This window comes from Mus caroli, chromosome X (genome assembly GCF_900094665.2).
Source record: "Mus caroli chromosome X, CAROLI_EIJ_v1.1, whole genome shotgun sequence".
Classification (NCBI taxonomy): domain Eukaryota; kingdom Metazoa; phylum Chordata; class Mammalia; order Rodentia; family Muridae; genus Mus; species Mus caroli.
Window position 1 is genome coordinate 91,015,747 of NC_034589.1, and position 14,659 is coordinate 91,030,405.

The 14,659-nt window shown below is 36.1% G+C and overlaps 1 protein-coding gene and 1 pseudogene across 1 annotated transcript in view; both read left to right on the top strand.

Moving 5' to 3' along the window:
* LOC110287019 overlaps positions 1 to 494 on the top strand; it is a 1,985-nt pseudogene extending 1,491 nt beyond the window's left edge.
* Heph (hephaestin) overlaps positions 1 to 14,659 on the top strand; it is a 96,916-nt gene that overhangs the window by 78,188 nt on the left and 4,069 nt on the right. Inside the window, exons 17-21 of the mRNA XM_021153354.2 lie at positions 4,012 to 4,118; positions 5,002 to 5,227; positions 7,653 to 7,792; positions 8,182 to 8,344; positions 13,162 to 13,203. Of these exons, the coding sequence (XP_021009013.1) occupies positions 4,012 to 4,118; positions 5,002 to 5,227; positions 7,653 to 7,792; positions 8,182 to 8,344; positions 13,162 to 13,203 (678 nt within the window). The remainder of the gene's footprint in view (positions 1 to 4,011; positions 4,119 to 5,001; positions 5,228 to 7,652; positions 7,793 to 8,181; positions 8,345 to 13,161; positions 13,204 to 14,659) is intronic.

Below are 14,659 nucleotides of genomic sequence, written 5' to 3' on the forward strand. Positions count from 1 at the left end.
CAGATGCTGTGTTGCTTTGGCAGGTCACAGAAGCTGTCAGCTTCTGTGGTGCACACTCTCACCTGTACAGACTAAGTTCCTAAGTTCGGCGGAGTCTCGGAACCAAGATGGTGCTCCCTGCTCCTGAGGCAGAGGGCTCCCGTGCTGCATTCAAAATTTTTGCAATGACGATTGCTAAGAATGCAGGTGTTAAAGGACCTTTGATGGTTGAGGACATTCTTCAGAGTTCCTCAGCTAGTTGAGAACATTCTTCAGAGTTCCTCAGCTGTTGCTTATGATGCTATACTCAGAGATTTTGTGAGCATTGAGGAAAAAGGGAATCAATCATCAATCCAACAAAGCTTGTACCAACTGTTTTTCTGGATGATGCTGGGGTGGCCTCCTTTCTATCTACAGCCAAAGCTGTAGTGACAGAAATTCCTAAAGAAGAGAAGAACCCTGGAATGGGCCCCGTGGGTGGGATGTGAGGGCTTATGGGAAGTGACATGTTCTAATTCCTGGAATAGTGCTTTGCCCTTATCAGTGAACTGTGACAGGAAGCTCAAGGCAGATTCCTCACGGATAACTTCATAGAAGTCACCTGAAGAAAATGACTGAAGAGAAGGCTGGCTGACCACTGTAATCATCAGTTACTGGTTTCCATTGACAATATAGAATGGTTTACTGCTGTCATTGTTCATGCTTACAGATAATTTATTTTGTGTTTTGAATAAAGACATTTGTACATTCCTGGGTATGAGAGCCATGTACCAGTGTCCTGCCTTCAGCTTAAATCACTGATGCATTTCTACTGGTCAGTTACTGTCAGAGCTGTCGTTCTGTCACCAGATGAAATGGTCAGAAGCAGCCCTTCTGTTGAGAGTGAAAATAATTGTGTAAAAAGTAGAGAAATATCCAATTATGTGACAACCTTTGTGTAATAAAATTTTGTTTAAAGTTAAAAAAAACAAAAAAGCTACAATCCACAAGGTATTTCAGCAGCAGCTTTCATCAACTGTGCATCCACTGCTCAACAGTGGACGAGAGGAGGTACATTTCAAGATGCTATATCATTTAGTGGTTTTCAGCTTTAGTGAACATGAGAATTACTTGAAGTTATTAAATCGTATAAGACCAGTGATATAATAAATACTGTGATTACTTAGTGATGGTGATGTCAAACCCATGATCTATATGCATGTTAAGGAAAATTGTACCATTAAGCTAAATAAAGTCATTATGATTTGTGATTTTTGACTTTCATATTCCTGATAGCTGATGATGATAACACTTATTAGGTTCTTATTTAGTCTTGTATTATCTTTCGTGAATCGTTCAAAGTTTTGCTCATGTTAATTGGGTAGTTTGTTTTGTTTTGTTAAATTGTGAGAGGTCTTTATTATTGTATTAAAAAACAAATAGAATTTAGAAAGAACACATAATTTAAATAAATACTTCTCCCACAAAAGTATTTAAGAATACCAGTAAATGCCAGAGAAAATTCTCAACATCATTAGACATCAGAGAACAACAAACCAGAATTTCAATATAGTAACAGCTCTCCTTTACTAAAACAAAATCAAGAAAAAATATTACTACTTTTATGAGAATATTGAGAAGGTATTCTCTACATAATGATGATTATCTCTACATAATGATGTTTGATGATTCCACTGCTTTGGAAATCAGTTTGCCAATTCCTCCAATTGTTAAAAATTGGCATACTGTATAATTCAATAATTCCATCTTAAGTTGTATACCCAAGGTAAATGAATATGTAACTTCATGCAAAAACCTGTATGATAATTAATAGCATCATTTTTATGGTTCTGAGGATTAAATCAGGGGCTTTATACATTGTAGGAAAGTGCTTTATCACTGAGCTAAAACTGCAGTCCTTAAAGTCAGTTTTATTCATATTTCTCTCAAAGTAGAAATGCCCAAGTATCTACCAAATGATGAATTGATGAATAAATTGTAATATATCTATAAAATGTCATATACTTTCACAATAAAACGCAACTGAGTATGCTGCCACATGGATAGACCATGAAAGTGTCATAAAAATGAAATAATGTAGTAAAAGAAAAGACATTAAAACGTATGATTCATCTTGTATGAAATGTTCAGAAGGAGATAGAAAACAAGTGTGTGGTTGCATTGCGGTAGTGAGTAGATTAAAGTGTGACAAGAGTATGGCAATTTATTGATTGCAATGAGTTGTTCTAAAATAGAGCATGGTAGTTGTTACAGAATTATGTGAAAGCATGTCATTTTGAGGTGCAATATTTTATTATTTTGTCATATATTTTAATTGAATGTTTATGGGCTACAATGTAATAATTCTGTCTATAAATACATAATAATTAAATTTGAGTAGTTAGATATGAGTGAATTGTATGGCATGTAAATCATACCTCAATAAAGTTGCTATAGAAGGTCAATATGGTAATAATTGGAAGTTGGTTGTAAAAGGATAAGCTAGAGGCACGTCACTTTTCCTGTAGAGATATGAACAGAGGTCCATTCATGGCAGATAGAGCAATGACAATTGGTCAAGCTAACCACTCCACCCAAATCTACTTTCTCCAACTAGTGAGTTTATTGGGGTACTTACAGCAGCACTAATGGTTCAGGGGTTACATACGGGAACATGGCTCATTCATACACAGTAGAAGCATCGCAAACCTCACTGTAGCATAGGTCATGATGGCTCATCAAATTTGCACTTCTGGAGCTTCCTGCAGAGCCCCTTCTTTCTTAGCAGTTGTTACTGTTTATAGAGCCTCCCACAGAAGCTACCTGCTAACATTGCAAGTATCAAGGAGTTTCCTAAGATTTGGGAAGTTTCTGAGTCTTCCAAGTTTTGTTAAGTCCTTGAATTTTAAGAGGCCTTCCTCCTTCCTTCAGGAGGGCATGATTCATGTAAGTTCACTACAAAGCAGACCTGTTTATTAACAGAGAGTGAGTAAACAACAGTCTAATCTAGGGTAGAGGTTGTTGAACATCAAAGGACAGGGAGAACTACAGACTCGTAGCATATATTGTAGAAGGATGAGGGGTATGAGCCAATGGTGAAGAGCAAATCCTGCTCTTCCCGAGGAAGAACAAGAGTTCTATTTGGAAAACCCACACCATCTATGAGTCCTGCTTCAAGAAATATCACTGTGTCTTCTTGTCTAAATGGCTACCAGCACTCATGTGGATATACATATGCATTTAAAATGAACTTAAAAATTAAATATAGAGAAAGAATCAGTGAGACTTGGTACTTCATTGGGTGTTGAATAGATGGATGTTAAAGTGGCAAAAACAATGAAAGTTTCGAGTCTTGACAAGTAGGAGAATGGTTGTGTTATTTCTGAACAGTACAGGCACAGATTTTTTCAAAAATGTATTACTTTTTCAAAGGAGAGAATTAAATTTATCGTTATTTTAGGTTATGCTTGGTCCTGAGGATTGAAATAGGGTGTCATACACATTAAGATGTTCTAACACTGAACAATAACCCCAATAGAATGTTTCCATTTTTATCTCCTATTAGGACAATATTGAAATAATACCTAATGTTTGATTAAAATTTTGGGATGAGAACTTAGTAACAAGGGAGGTCTGGCTTGAAGTATTTAAGATTTTCCAAGACATAGATCATAATATGGGACTAAAATCTTTCACAGAGTATTGAATGGAAGCGGAAAGATGAGTACCGAACTTATGAAAACAGTTTCATTAGGATGCAGCAGCAGGAAATCAAGATGAACACAAGAAATGATATAATATTATAGCTACTAAAACCAGCAGCAGGACTATATTACCATGGGATTAGGCCTGAGCTTTGGGGAGTGGAGATTGAGTATTTTTTCCAAGAAGGGGGAAAACCATGTAAGAGAAATAGACTGGAGCAAGGTGTAAGTAATGGAAACTGATCTTAAGGGTGCTGAGACTTACCTACTGTAGCCTTGAAGAGAGATCTAGAAATATAGAGAAATGATTTACTTGGTCCAACAAGACATTCCTTACTATCCTTCTTAGGTGAAGTACTTACTTACCAGTGGAACATCCCAGAAAGATCTGGTCCTGGTCCTAGTGACTCTGCTTGTGTTTCCTGGATTTATTATTCTGCAGTGGATCCCATCAAGGTAAAGAAAAAAATGAATATTGAAAGAAATATCTCAGAATTAGGCAAATTACCTGGCAAAATTACAACTACAAAATATGTGGTTAAAAACAAATAGCTCTGTAATGCCTAGACTTTGAGGAGATCTACTCAAATGCTTGCCTTACTTTAGTAGTCAGGAAGAGGGATGAAGGTAATAGGTCACACCATATACTTAGCATGAGGATTTGCTTTCTTGTCTTATCTGTCCAGATCTTGTAAAGCAGTATGTTCTCATATTTTTGAAAATGGGACCGTTGACAGGAAATTAAGGGCCTAGTCATAAATTTGACTCTAGAGTATCTTTAGAATAGCTGGAATAAGGTCATGCTGCCTTTTTTCTTAATCTGAAAAATGAATTTTGTCTACGTAGCTAGTTAATCACAAGTCATCAGCAATATATTATGCATACTCTATTATGGGTATTTTTCTTGGTGTTATGGATGAAACAAATGTAAAATATCTTACTTACTTTTAAAGTGTATGATCTAGTTGACAAATAGAAATGTATCAGAATGGAAGCTACCTGAAAACTGGACTTTGAAGTCTCAATAAGAGCATGCTGGAGTATGTTAGAAGGAGGGCATTGCAGGCATAGGAAACTATTTTAAAAGTATCAGGTTGATATATTTAATAATGAATGAATAATTCAATCTAGCTAAAGCATAACACCACCTCTCAACTATACCTTAAATAATTGTTAGAATGAATTCAGATATCAGAATAAGATACTTAGGAGTTTAAACATTTATGATGAAGTGCTAAGGGGCTTATAGTCTGCTATTTGTGACCCAACTACCTATAGAATACTACTACCCAGGAATAACCTCAAATCGTTCTCCCTTTTGCCTTTCTCATTTCCTTAGGACATGTATAGTGGTCTGGTTGGACCCCTAGTCATCTGCAGAAATGGTATCTTGGAACCCAATGGAGGCCGGAATGATATGGACCGGGAATTTGCCTTGTTGTTTTTGATCTTTGATGAGAACCAATCCTGGTATCTGAAGGAGAATATTGCAACATATGGACCTCAAGAATCAAGTCATGTTAACTTGAAGGATGCCACCTTCCTAGAGAGCAATAAAATGCATGGTTTGTAGAAAAGAAGCTATTCCTATTTCAAAATAGGCCTTCCTGGTTTCATGAGATGATCTGTTAGGTTATCCCTATCTATGGGTGCATAATTCTGGAAAAGATGAGAAAGTTGGACCGTTGAATGGAAATGATTTAGAAAAATGTATTATTGTTTTACATATATATGCACAAAATAGATAAATGGTCCAGATAAGATGAGGTGCCTAGAAAGAAGGAAGGTAACTTGTTAAAGTTATCACACACACACACACACATTTTAACATTAGTAGATAAGGGAAGATGAATATTATAGCCATCTCTCTATATAACTAGCTACCTGGTAAATGCCCCTCTGTTTCAAAATTCTGGGTTTGTTTTTCTCTCAAAAGCATGTTATTCAACCACCAGATTAAATTCTGGATGACAACTTGTTAATTTTTACTACTTTTAAAGAGAAATTTAAATTGACATGGAATAGTTGGAGAAGACAGCTGTAGAGAATAGCACACTGAGCTTATATTGCATGCAATAAAGAACTTTTGATTTTTGAGTGGCTTTGGGGTGGGAGAATTGCATCATCAAAGCCTTCCTTGGCTGTAGACATCTGGTAGCTTTCCATAAAAGAGAGGAAGTCTTGAGTAAGAGGGAGAGCTTAAGTGCAGTGGAATGTAGGAAGTAACCTCTCCCCATCACTTCTCAGCCAAGATTTCTTTGATCTGAGAGTGAGGTGCAGCTTTGATAATGACGCTAATGGAACTCAAAAGTAGTATCCCATTGTCCTATAGGTTTTATCTATTTCTCCTTGATGGAAAGATGAGTGATTCACACTAGAACAGATGATTCACAACTTTACAAAGTGAACTATTTTGTTAGTTTCTGTCAAATCAAGGAAATAAATGGGCTAGAACAAAGGAAATGGGGGCAGAGTTAGGTCTTCCCAATTCAGAATTTAGCTAATGCCCAGGTTCATCTACTCAGGTGTCAATTTGCCCAAAATTTAGATAGCACTTTGCTTAGCTAGTTAGATAGCAGCTATATTTGAATATTTTCTGATCATTAGTACTATAAAAAATAAAGAAAAATAATGTTGTAGTCGAGGGGAGACGTAAACAATATTTTACCTCCTCCTCTACATTTCTGAACCAATGGAGAAAAATAAATTGTTAAGGTAAAATATGAGCCTTATTACTGAGAATGCTAATTGGAAAACTGAATTTTATTCTGTAACTAAATATGATTGCTGATACTTTCCTTGCAATGGATATGTTTTTTTTAAATTGTCATTGACATCAATGGACAACAAATTTCTCCACATTAAGAGAGGCAGAATCTTACCCAGAACCAATTAGTGAACCGATTTGCACCCTTCTCTATAATCAAAGAACTAAAATATATAGAAGTGGCTGAGCTGAACAATTTCAGACTTTTTTTTTCTGAACCAAATCCACAATTTAATGTTGGTAGACATAGAGAAACACTGTAGCTCTTCCTTCCATTCTTTTCTCCCTTAAAGAGTAGAGTAGAAATCAGCTCCTACCTGTAAGAAAATGAGATGTGGGAGAAAATTGTATTGGGTAAAATCCTACCAATATGAGTTCATGTAGCAATGAATAGTTCAGTGTCTTTCAAAGTCAGCATAGGGTGTGACTTTGGAAAAGAATGTGTTAATCAAGCAATGTATTTTGAAGTCTGAGTTATCTGCTTGTGGTTCTGCAAATGTGCAGGGAAGCTACAGTACTGTAGTATATAAATTTATTTCCTGCTTATTAGTAACCTAAGACAAGTTGGCAACATAAGCTTTCACACCTTGAAAGATAAATAAACCTGGAAGACAGATTTTGGAGAATTCTAATGAATCATGCTGAGGAGTATTGGAGGAGTTCAAAGGGGGAAGGTGATAGAAGAAATTGAGGTTACATAGAGGAGTTTAGGAAATCAGAAAAGTTTTCATGAAGGAGGTGAAGTTTTAAAGAGAAATAATAAGGAAGCAATATTTATGAGAGGGATACTCAGAAGACTAAAGATACAAATAACGTGAATAGACTCTGTGGATGATGGTGAAAGAAAAAAAAAACATACTAATTGGAATCAATGCTGCTGGTAGGAGGAGGTGAATCTGGGAAGGTGATGTGAAGGTGTATTTTAAATGACCTTACTGGCTGACCTATAGAGCCATGGGGCTGTTGTTTGTTGTCATTTTCTTTAGGTTCTTCTCAGCCATTTAGCTTCAGAATAACATGGTACAAATAATTGCTTAGAGAGAGAGAGAGAGAGAGAGAGAGAGAGAGAGAGAGAGAGAGAGAGAGAGAGAACTCTGATGATTCATTGAAGAGAGATATGTAGCAAATTAGTAGCCTATTGCTGTCACCAGAAATGATAGGACCTAGGGTAATAGAAAAGTTTAAATAAAGAAAAATATGTGAAATATTTTCTTCTTTTACAGCTATCAATGGGAAACTCTACGCAAACCTCAGGGGTCTTACTGTATACCAAGGAGAAAGAGTAGCCTGGTACATGCTAGCCATGGGCCAAGATACTGACATTCACACTGTACACTTCCATGCAGAGAGTTTCCTCTATCAGGTAAGCTGAAAATATGGTTGAGCCCCTCTGGGATAATTAAAAGAATGCCTTAAGAGCCATTGCAGAAGGTAATGGCAGTGAATAAGTTAATTGTTAGAGTATGGAAAAATTCAGAGAAACTAGGTTTGAACCATTTAAAAGCACAGATAACATCTTTTTCATGTGTGACATGTTAGGAAAAAAGTAAGAGAAGAGAGGTCTGCTGTTTTAGTTTGCATGATTGGATTCAAGGAGAGATAAATAAAATAATGAACACTTGAAGTTTCTTCTTGGTACAGACATTTTGTTTTAAGAACCTAAATTGGACACCATAAGCTTTTAGTTCCTATAAGCTGTAACTTGCTTCCTATAATGTTCAGTTATTCTCCACATCCCTGTGTTTCTTGCAGAATGGGCAAAGTTACAGGGCAGATGTGGTGGATCTCTTCCCAGGAACATTTGAAGTTGTGGAGATGGTAGCCAGCAACCCTGGCACATGGCTGATGCACTGCCATGTGACTGACCATGTTCATGCTGGCATGGAGACCATCTTTACGGTCTTGTCTCATGAAGGTAAGATCCAAATCTCCTAAGTGTGTCATTTTCTAATCTTTTGTGTAACCTGTAGACACTCGGTGATAGTAAGGAGCCACTTGAATTTCCTCTGCTGGCCCAAAAGAACAAGATTTTATCATAGAGCAGGGTTCCTTAGGCATTTCTTTAAGCTACATTTCTCATCCTCCCTTGCAAGTACCATAAGCTCACATTGGGTTGCATAGCCTGAAACTTAGGAGGGCTTTTTGCTTGTGACAGGTTTAATATGATTTAACAAAAATATAATTTATTTACAAATTCATCATTTAAAGTGTAATAGAATTACTATTTCAAGGAAATTGCTAATGAATCTTTCTTTGATGTAGTCATTTTAAAAAAAAAGACAAACATTTGGGGCTAGAAAGATGGTTGAGTCAGCAACAGTGCTTGCAAGCAAGCAGGAGAACCTAAGTTTGCAGCCATTTAACATTAACAGTGTGTATGACCTTGTGACACAAGAGCTGCAGAGTTGCTGCAGGGTGAAGACACGGAGATTGCAGGAGTTCGCTGGCCAGCCAGTTAAGTCAAACAGCAAGTTCTGGGTTCACTGAGTTACCTTGTCAAGGAAACAACGTTGGAAAGAAAAACATCCAGTGTCTTCCTCTAGCCTTAGAATGCATTGGGCATGAGCACACATACGTACACAAACACATGTAAGCATAGATGCAAACACACACACACATTAAAAATAAAATAAGTATATAAAAATAAAAACCCAAATATTTACAAGTCAGTCAATTCCAGCAGAACATGTCAGAGGTGACCAGAGGCCTCAATAGTAAACTGCTAAAGATTATACCCAGGTAAAAGTTGGACTGCTGAAGGAGACAAAGGCTACCCAGATGTGACCTTTCCCTTTCTTACAGTATTTCATTTGCATACTAGCCATGAGAAACATGTTCTCACTCCCTTCTTTACTAAGAGGCAAGTACCAGTTTAAGAGAGTTGCTGGATGCACTGTGGTCAGAGATCACAGAATTGGGGGCACACACTCTGTCCAGTCTCTTCCTATTCCAAAGAAATGATAGAACACCCACAATTCTACCAATGCCTCTATTTCCCTTTTTCTCTCTCTCCATCCTCTCTTCTTTCCTCTTCCCATTCAAAGTTAGGCTGGGGGTCATGAATCTCTTATTTTCTTCTTGTGCTTGTTTGTTGTTTTTTGTTTTTGTTTTTTTTGTTGTTGTTTTTTTACTAAGGCCTCACATGTGTTAAACACATGTTCAGTGTTCCATATCCCTCAGAGTAGAGTGAGTCCAGGTTGTAGATGGCAGTTCTTAGGAATTGTCTGTCTACCAGCACTCGGGAGGCAGAGGCAGGTGGATTTCTGAGTTTGAGGCCAGCCTGGTCTACAAAGTGAGTTCCAAGACAGCCAGAGCTGTACAGAGAAACCCTGTCTCAAAAAACCATAAAAAAAAATTGTCTGTCTAAATTAAACAATAAGTGTGTCAGTCCTCTTCTACATGAACTCTGTCGAGCAATTAGCACTATACTCTCTTCCAAGAAGTTATGTAGGACTTTATTGGAGCAATACATATTTTCTACTTTGTTTTTTTTTCTTTTTTCTACTTTGTTTTGAAATTATAATATAATTACAACATTTCTCCTTTCTCATTCCTCTCTCCAAACCCATGCATACAGTCCTACTTGTTCTCTTTCACATTCACAACCTCCTTTCCATTATTATTGCTCACTTGTATGTATATTTATATATACATATAATTTCCTTTTTTTCCTAATTATAACTAATTATAACTAATTATAACTAATTATAACTTCCTTAATCCATATAATGTTACTTGTATGAATGGATGTTTAGTACACATACATACACACACACACACACACACATATATATATATATATGTGTGTGTGTGTATATATATACATATATACATAATACATATCGTACTGCTTTGAAAAATACTGGTATTAGAGTAAGTATTGACTCTATCAAAAGACAAAGAGAGGAAAGATACCACTGGCCATTCAAACAGACTTAGCAAGTTAGAGTAGAGAATATATATCTGCTCTTTATTTAATGGAAGAGGACATCATGATAATACATGATTTCTTATATTACTAAAATTTTTCTCTGCCATACCATACTGCTAGAATATTGCTTGTGTTGCTTTTACTTATTACTCTGATATGATACCCCAGAATGCAGATGTCATTTTCTATCAGTCCAGAATACCTACCATCATGGTGCTATAAAGCCAAGAAACTAGGCCCTCTTATTACATTATAATGTATCACCCTCATATATGAGCCATTCATAATATGAGACCAATTACGTTTTGAGAAGATCCAACCCATAACTCATAAACTGTGGTTTTACTTGTTTATTCAATATGAATTCATTCCATTTTTGCACTTATTCTACATATGCTGACAGGACAATAAGAAGAAAGAGTTAAGGAAAGATAGCGATAAAAACATTCTTTTTCTTTATTAATTTTTAATATTTAAACAATTGAAATTTAAATATATTTTTACCATATTCTTCCTATCCCCAAAATCATTCTAGATCCTTTCACTCTCACTACCCACCCAACTTTAAGTTATTTGAAAAAACACACAATACAACAGCACTCACTCAAAAATGAAGAAAAAAATAAAAGAACACCCAAATAAACAGACAAAAAACTAAAAGCCAACCAAATAACCAACAAACCACCACTACCACTAACAACAACAATAACAACAACAACAACCAAACCGTAGCCAAATAAAAGCATACAATAAAACAAAACTTGAGATGTACATTATATGTTGGTTAACTACTCTTGCACATGAGGTCTGCCTTGGAGTAATTGATATACCCAGTGTCCTTTCATTGGAGAAAACTGATTTTCCTCTCCCAGCAAGTATAAATGAGTATTCAGTTGTTAACCCTTACCCTAGTGACTAGGTTTTCAGTCCTTCATTCAATATATATAACAAAAAATATAACAAGACATAATAAAAATTATCACATTGGAGTTGGACAAGAAAAACCAACAGAAGAAAAAACTCAAGAGAAGGCACAACAATCAGAGACTGATTCACATACCCAGGAATCCCATAAAAACACTGAACTAGAAGCTGTAATATATACACAGAGGACTTAGCGAAAACCCATGTAGGCCCTGGGCATGCTTCATCAGTCTTTGTGAATTCATATGAGCAATTATCATCTTGATTTAGAGGATCTTGTCTTCTTGGTATCTTCCATCCCCTTTGGCTCTTGCCCTCTTTCCACCTCCTCTTCCTCAGAGTTCCCTTATCTTTGAGGGCAGGGATTTAATGGAAACATCCAATTTTAGGCTGAGTATTCCAAGATTTTTCATGCTCTGCATAAAGTGTTGAGCTGTGGGTCTCTATGTTTGTCTGCATATGCTAAATAAGGAAACTTCTCTGATGATGGCTGAGCAAGGCAATGATCTATGTGTATAGCAGGAGATCATTAAGAGTCATTTTATCACCATGTGTTTTGTTTTATTTTGTTTGTTTTAGAGGATTTTCCCTTAGGTCCCTGGGCCATCTAGTCTCTCGTTCTTGGTCACCCAGGCAGTATTTGGTATGGGTTCTATCTTGTGTAGTGGGCTTTAAGTCAAATCAGATATTGGTTGGTTACACTCAGAAGCTTTGTACCACCTTCACCTTAGCACATCTAGCAGGTAGTACACCCTTAAAGATTTGTGGCTGTGTTTGTGTTTATGTTTCTTTTTTGAGGGCACACAGAGTATGTTCCTACACCAAAGATGCTAGAACTTAGGGCTGGAGGTTTTTATGTAGGCATGAGCTTGACTTCTCCATGTTCAATGAGTTGTGTAGGTGTTGTCTTCAGCAATGGGACCTTGCTGTCTATTTGTGGAGAGCAACCAACAATCTTGTCAACAGCCTAGGTTATTTAAGCCTTACCATGGGGCCCCTTTGTCCAACTCAATTAGATATAACCTGATCCTGGTACTGGAAGCTTTGTTTGGTGACAAGAGATGGCCAGTTGAGACTCTGTCTCCCCATTTGGAAATTTCATTTAGATCACCTTCATATACACATATGTTTTAGAAAGTTTCTACTGTGTTAGGTTTTTATATTACCCTCTAAATATCCCTTAATTTTAGTTGCTTCTCCCTATATTCCTTTCAACAAACCCCTCTCCCCTTTCTTCATTTGATCCTCTTATCACAGCCCCCCATCCTTGTCAATTCATAACAATCTGTTCTACTGCCCTTTCCTAATGACTTCTATCTGTTTATACTTACCGTCTGTTGTGTCTATGAATTATAGCTTCATTATCATTGACTTAGCAACTAATATACACATATAAGCATATATACAACTAATATACACATATAAGCATATATATATATATATATATATATATATATATATATATATATGATGTTTGTCTTTCTGGTTCTGGTTCTGGGATACCTCATTCAGGAATATTTTTTCTAGTTTCATTTATCTTCCTTGGAATTTAATGATGTCAACTTTTAACAGCTGAGTAATACACCATTATGTAAATGTACCACATTTTCTTTATCCATTCTTCTTTTGAGGGACCTCTAGGTTGAGTACAACTTCTAAAAAGTCCAATTCTTGGACAGAGTTCCTGGTGAAGTTATGAGGTATAGGTAGATGATTTAAGATGAAGAATTAGTACAATGCTGGAGGAAAAGAATCTTTCTGTTGTGAATAAGAAAGAAAGCAGAAAGAAAGGATCTATGTATAGTTTTAGAAGAATGTCTTGACAGTAAGATTTTCTGCTATACAATCTCTTGATTCCTCTGTGGTGCAGTGTATAGAGTCATATGCTGAAGGGGAACTATTTGAAGAAATAGGGAGAGGTGTTAGCATATTTACTTTGGGGTGGGAAATAAAGCCATTATTGCCTTATAGCTTTGATTTTGAAGAGAGAATCCAAGTCATTATATGGGAATGCTTTTTTTTCTGGTGGTATTTAGCATATTGGGTAAAATACAGGGCAAGTACAGTTTTTGCTGTGATTCTATGTGTTATTGTTTGAAGTGATCAACCATGGATTCTAATATGGTCAAGAAGATATGATGAAATGGGTAGGTTGGGGAAGTCAAATGATTTAGAAATTAAATATGTAGTGATGGAAGAACAGCTATACATTTTCTAGCAAAGTAATAAGCATTAAAATTAGATTTCTGTTAGATTTTGGATTACTGATGTGATGCAGGTCTGGATCACCAATATAATATGACCATTATTAACCATGACTGCTAAAACTGGAGTGGGTATGTGAGTGATTAGAATAAAGAAATCCAATAATGGAAATTGACAGAAACTGTGCTAATAACTAAAGACTTCCTTGGATCTTTATAACTAAGAGTAACAAGAAATGCTTTCAGTTTTCCTATCTAGTTAATATTTTCTTGAAATTCAAACAATCTTTACTAAAATGCAAGAAAAATGTTGAATAGCAAATACCTCAGAGAAGGGCTCACCCTCATTGAAAAATGAAAGGAAGAATTATTTTGATATAGGACTGAATAAATAGAAAAGTATATTTAGCAGTGAGCAGGGACTTTCTGAAGGGAAATTGAGAAATGATGGAAAAGAAACAGTATAATATTCAATAAAATGGAGATAGAGAAAGTGATATAAAGGGGTAACATATTTTGGCTTCTTAGGTCTATGCACTTGTCCTCATTTCCTGTGATCACTCAAAATCAAATTAACATTTTAATGTCGATTCTTACTGATTAAATTTCTTATCTGACTGTTTCATGCATGTTTATTAATATATTCTGATTACTCTCTCCCCATTATCTACGTCTTACCCTACCACCCACCTGCAATCAGTTCCTTTCTCATTTTCATGACTTTAGGCTGTTTTTGTGACATTCAGTTTAATCAGAGCTGTCTGTATGACCATTGGATTGGAACTATTTGTTGGAGCCTGGTGAGATCATCAGTGGGTACTTAACTGAAGACAACAGTCCTCACTTTCCTTGAATCTATCTGTAGCAAATTCCAGCCATGAGGGGTAGAGACCTCTGAGCCCTTCCTCCATCTGTGCTTGACTGTTGACAGTTCCATTCTTTTTTTTTTTTTTTAAGAGTACAATTTTTTTTTACTTTTTATTATTTTTTTAATTAATTTATTTTTACACTCCATATTCCATCCCCTACCCACCCACCCTCCAACTGCTTCACATCCTACACCTCCTCCCCAAGAATACATTTTTTTTTTTCAAGGCAGGGTTTCTCTGTGTAGCCCTGGCTGTCCTGGAACTCACTCTGTAGACCAGGCTGGCCTCGAACTCAGAAATTC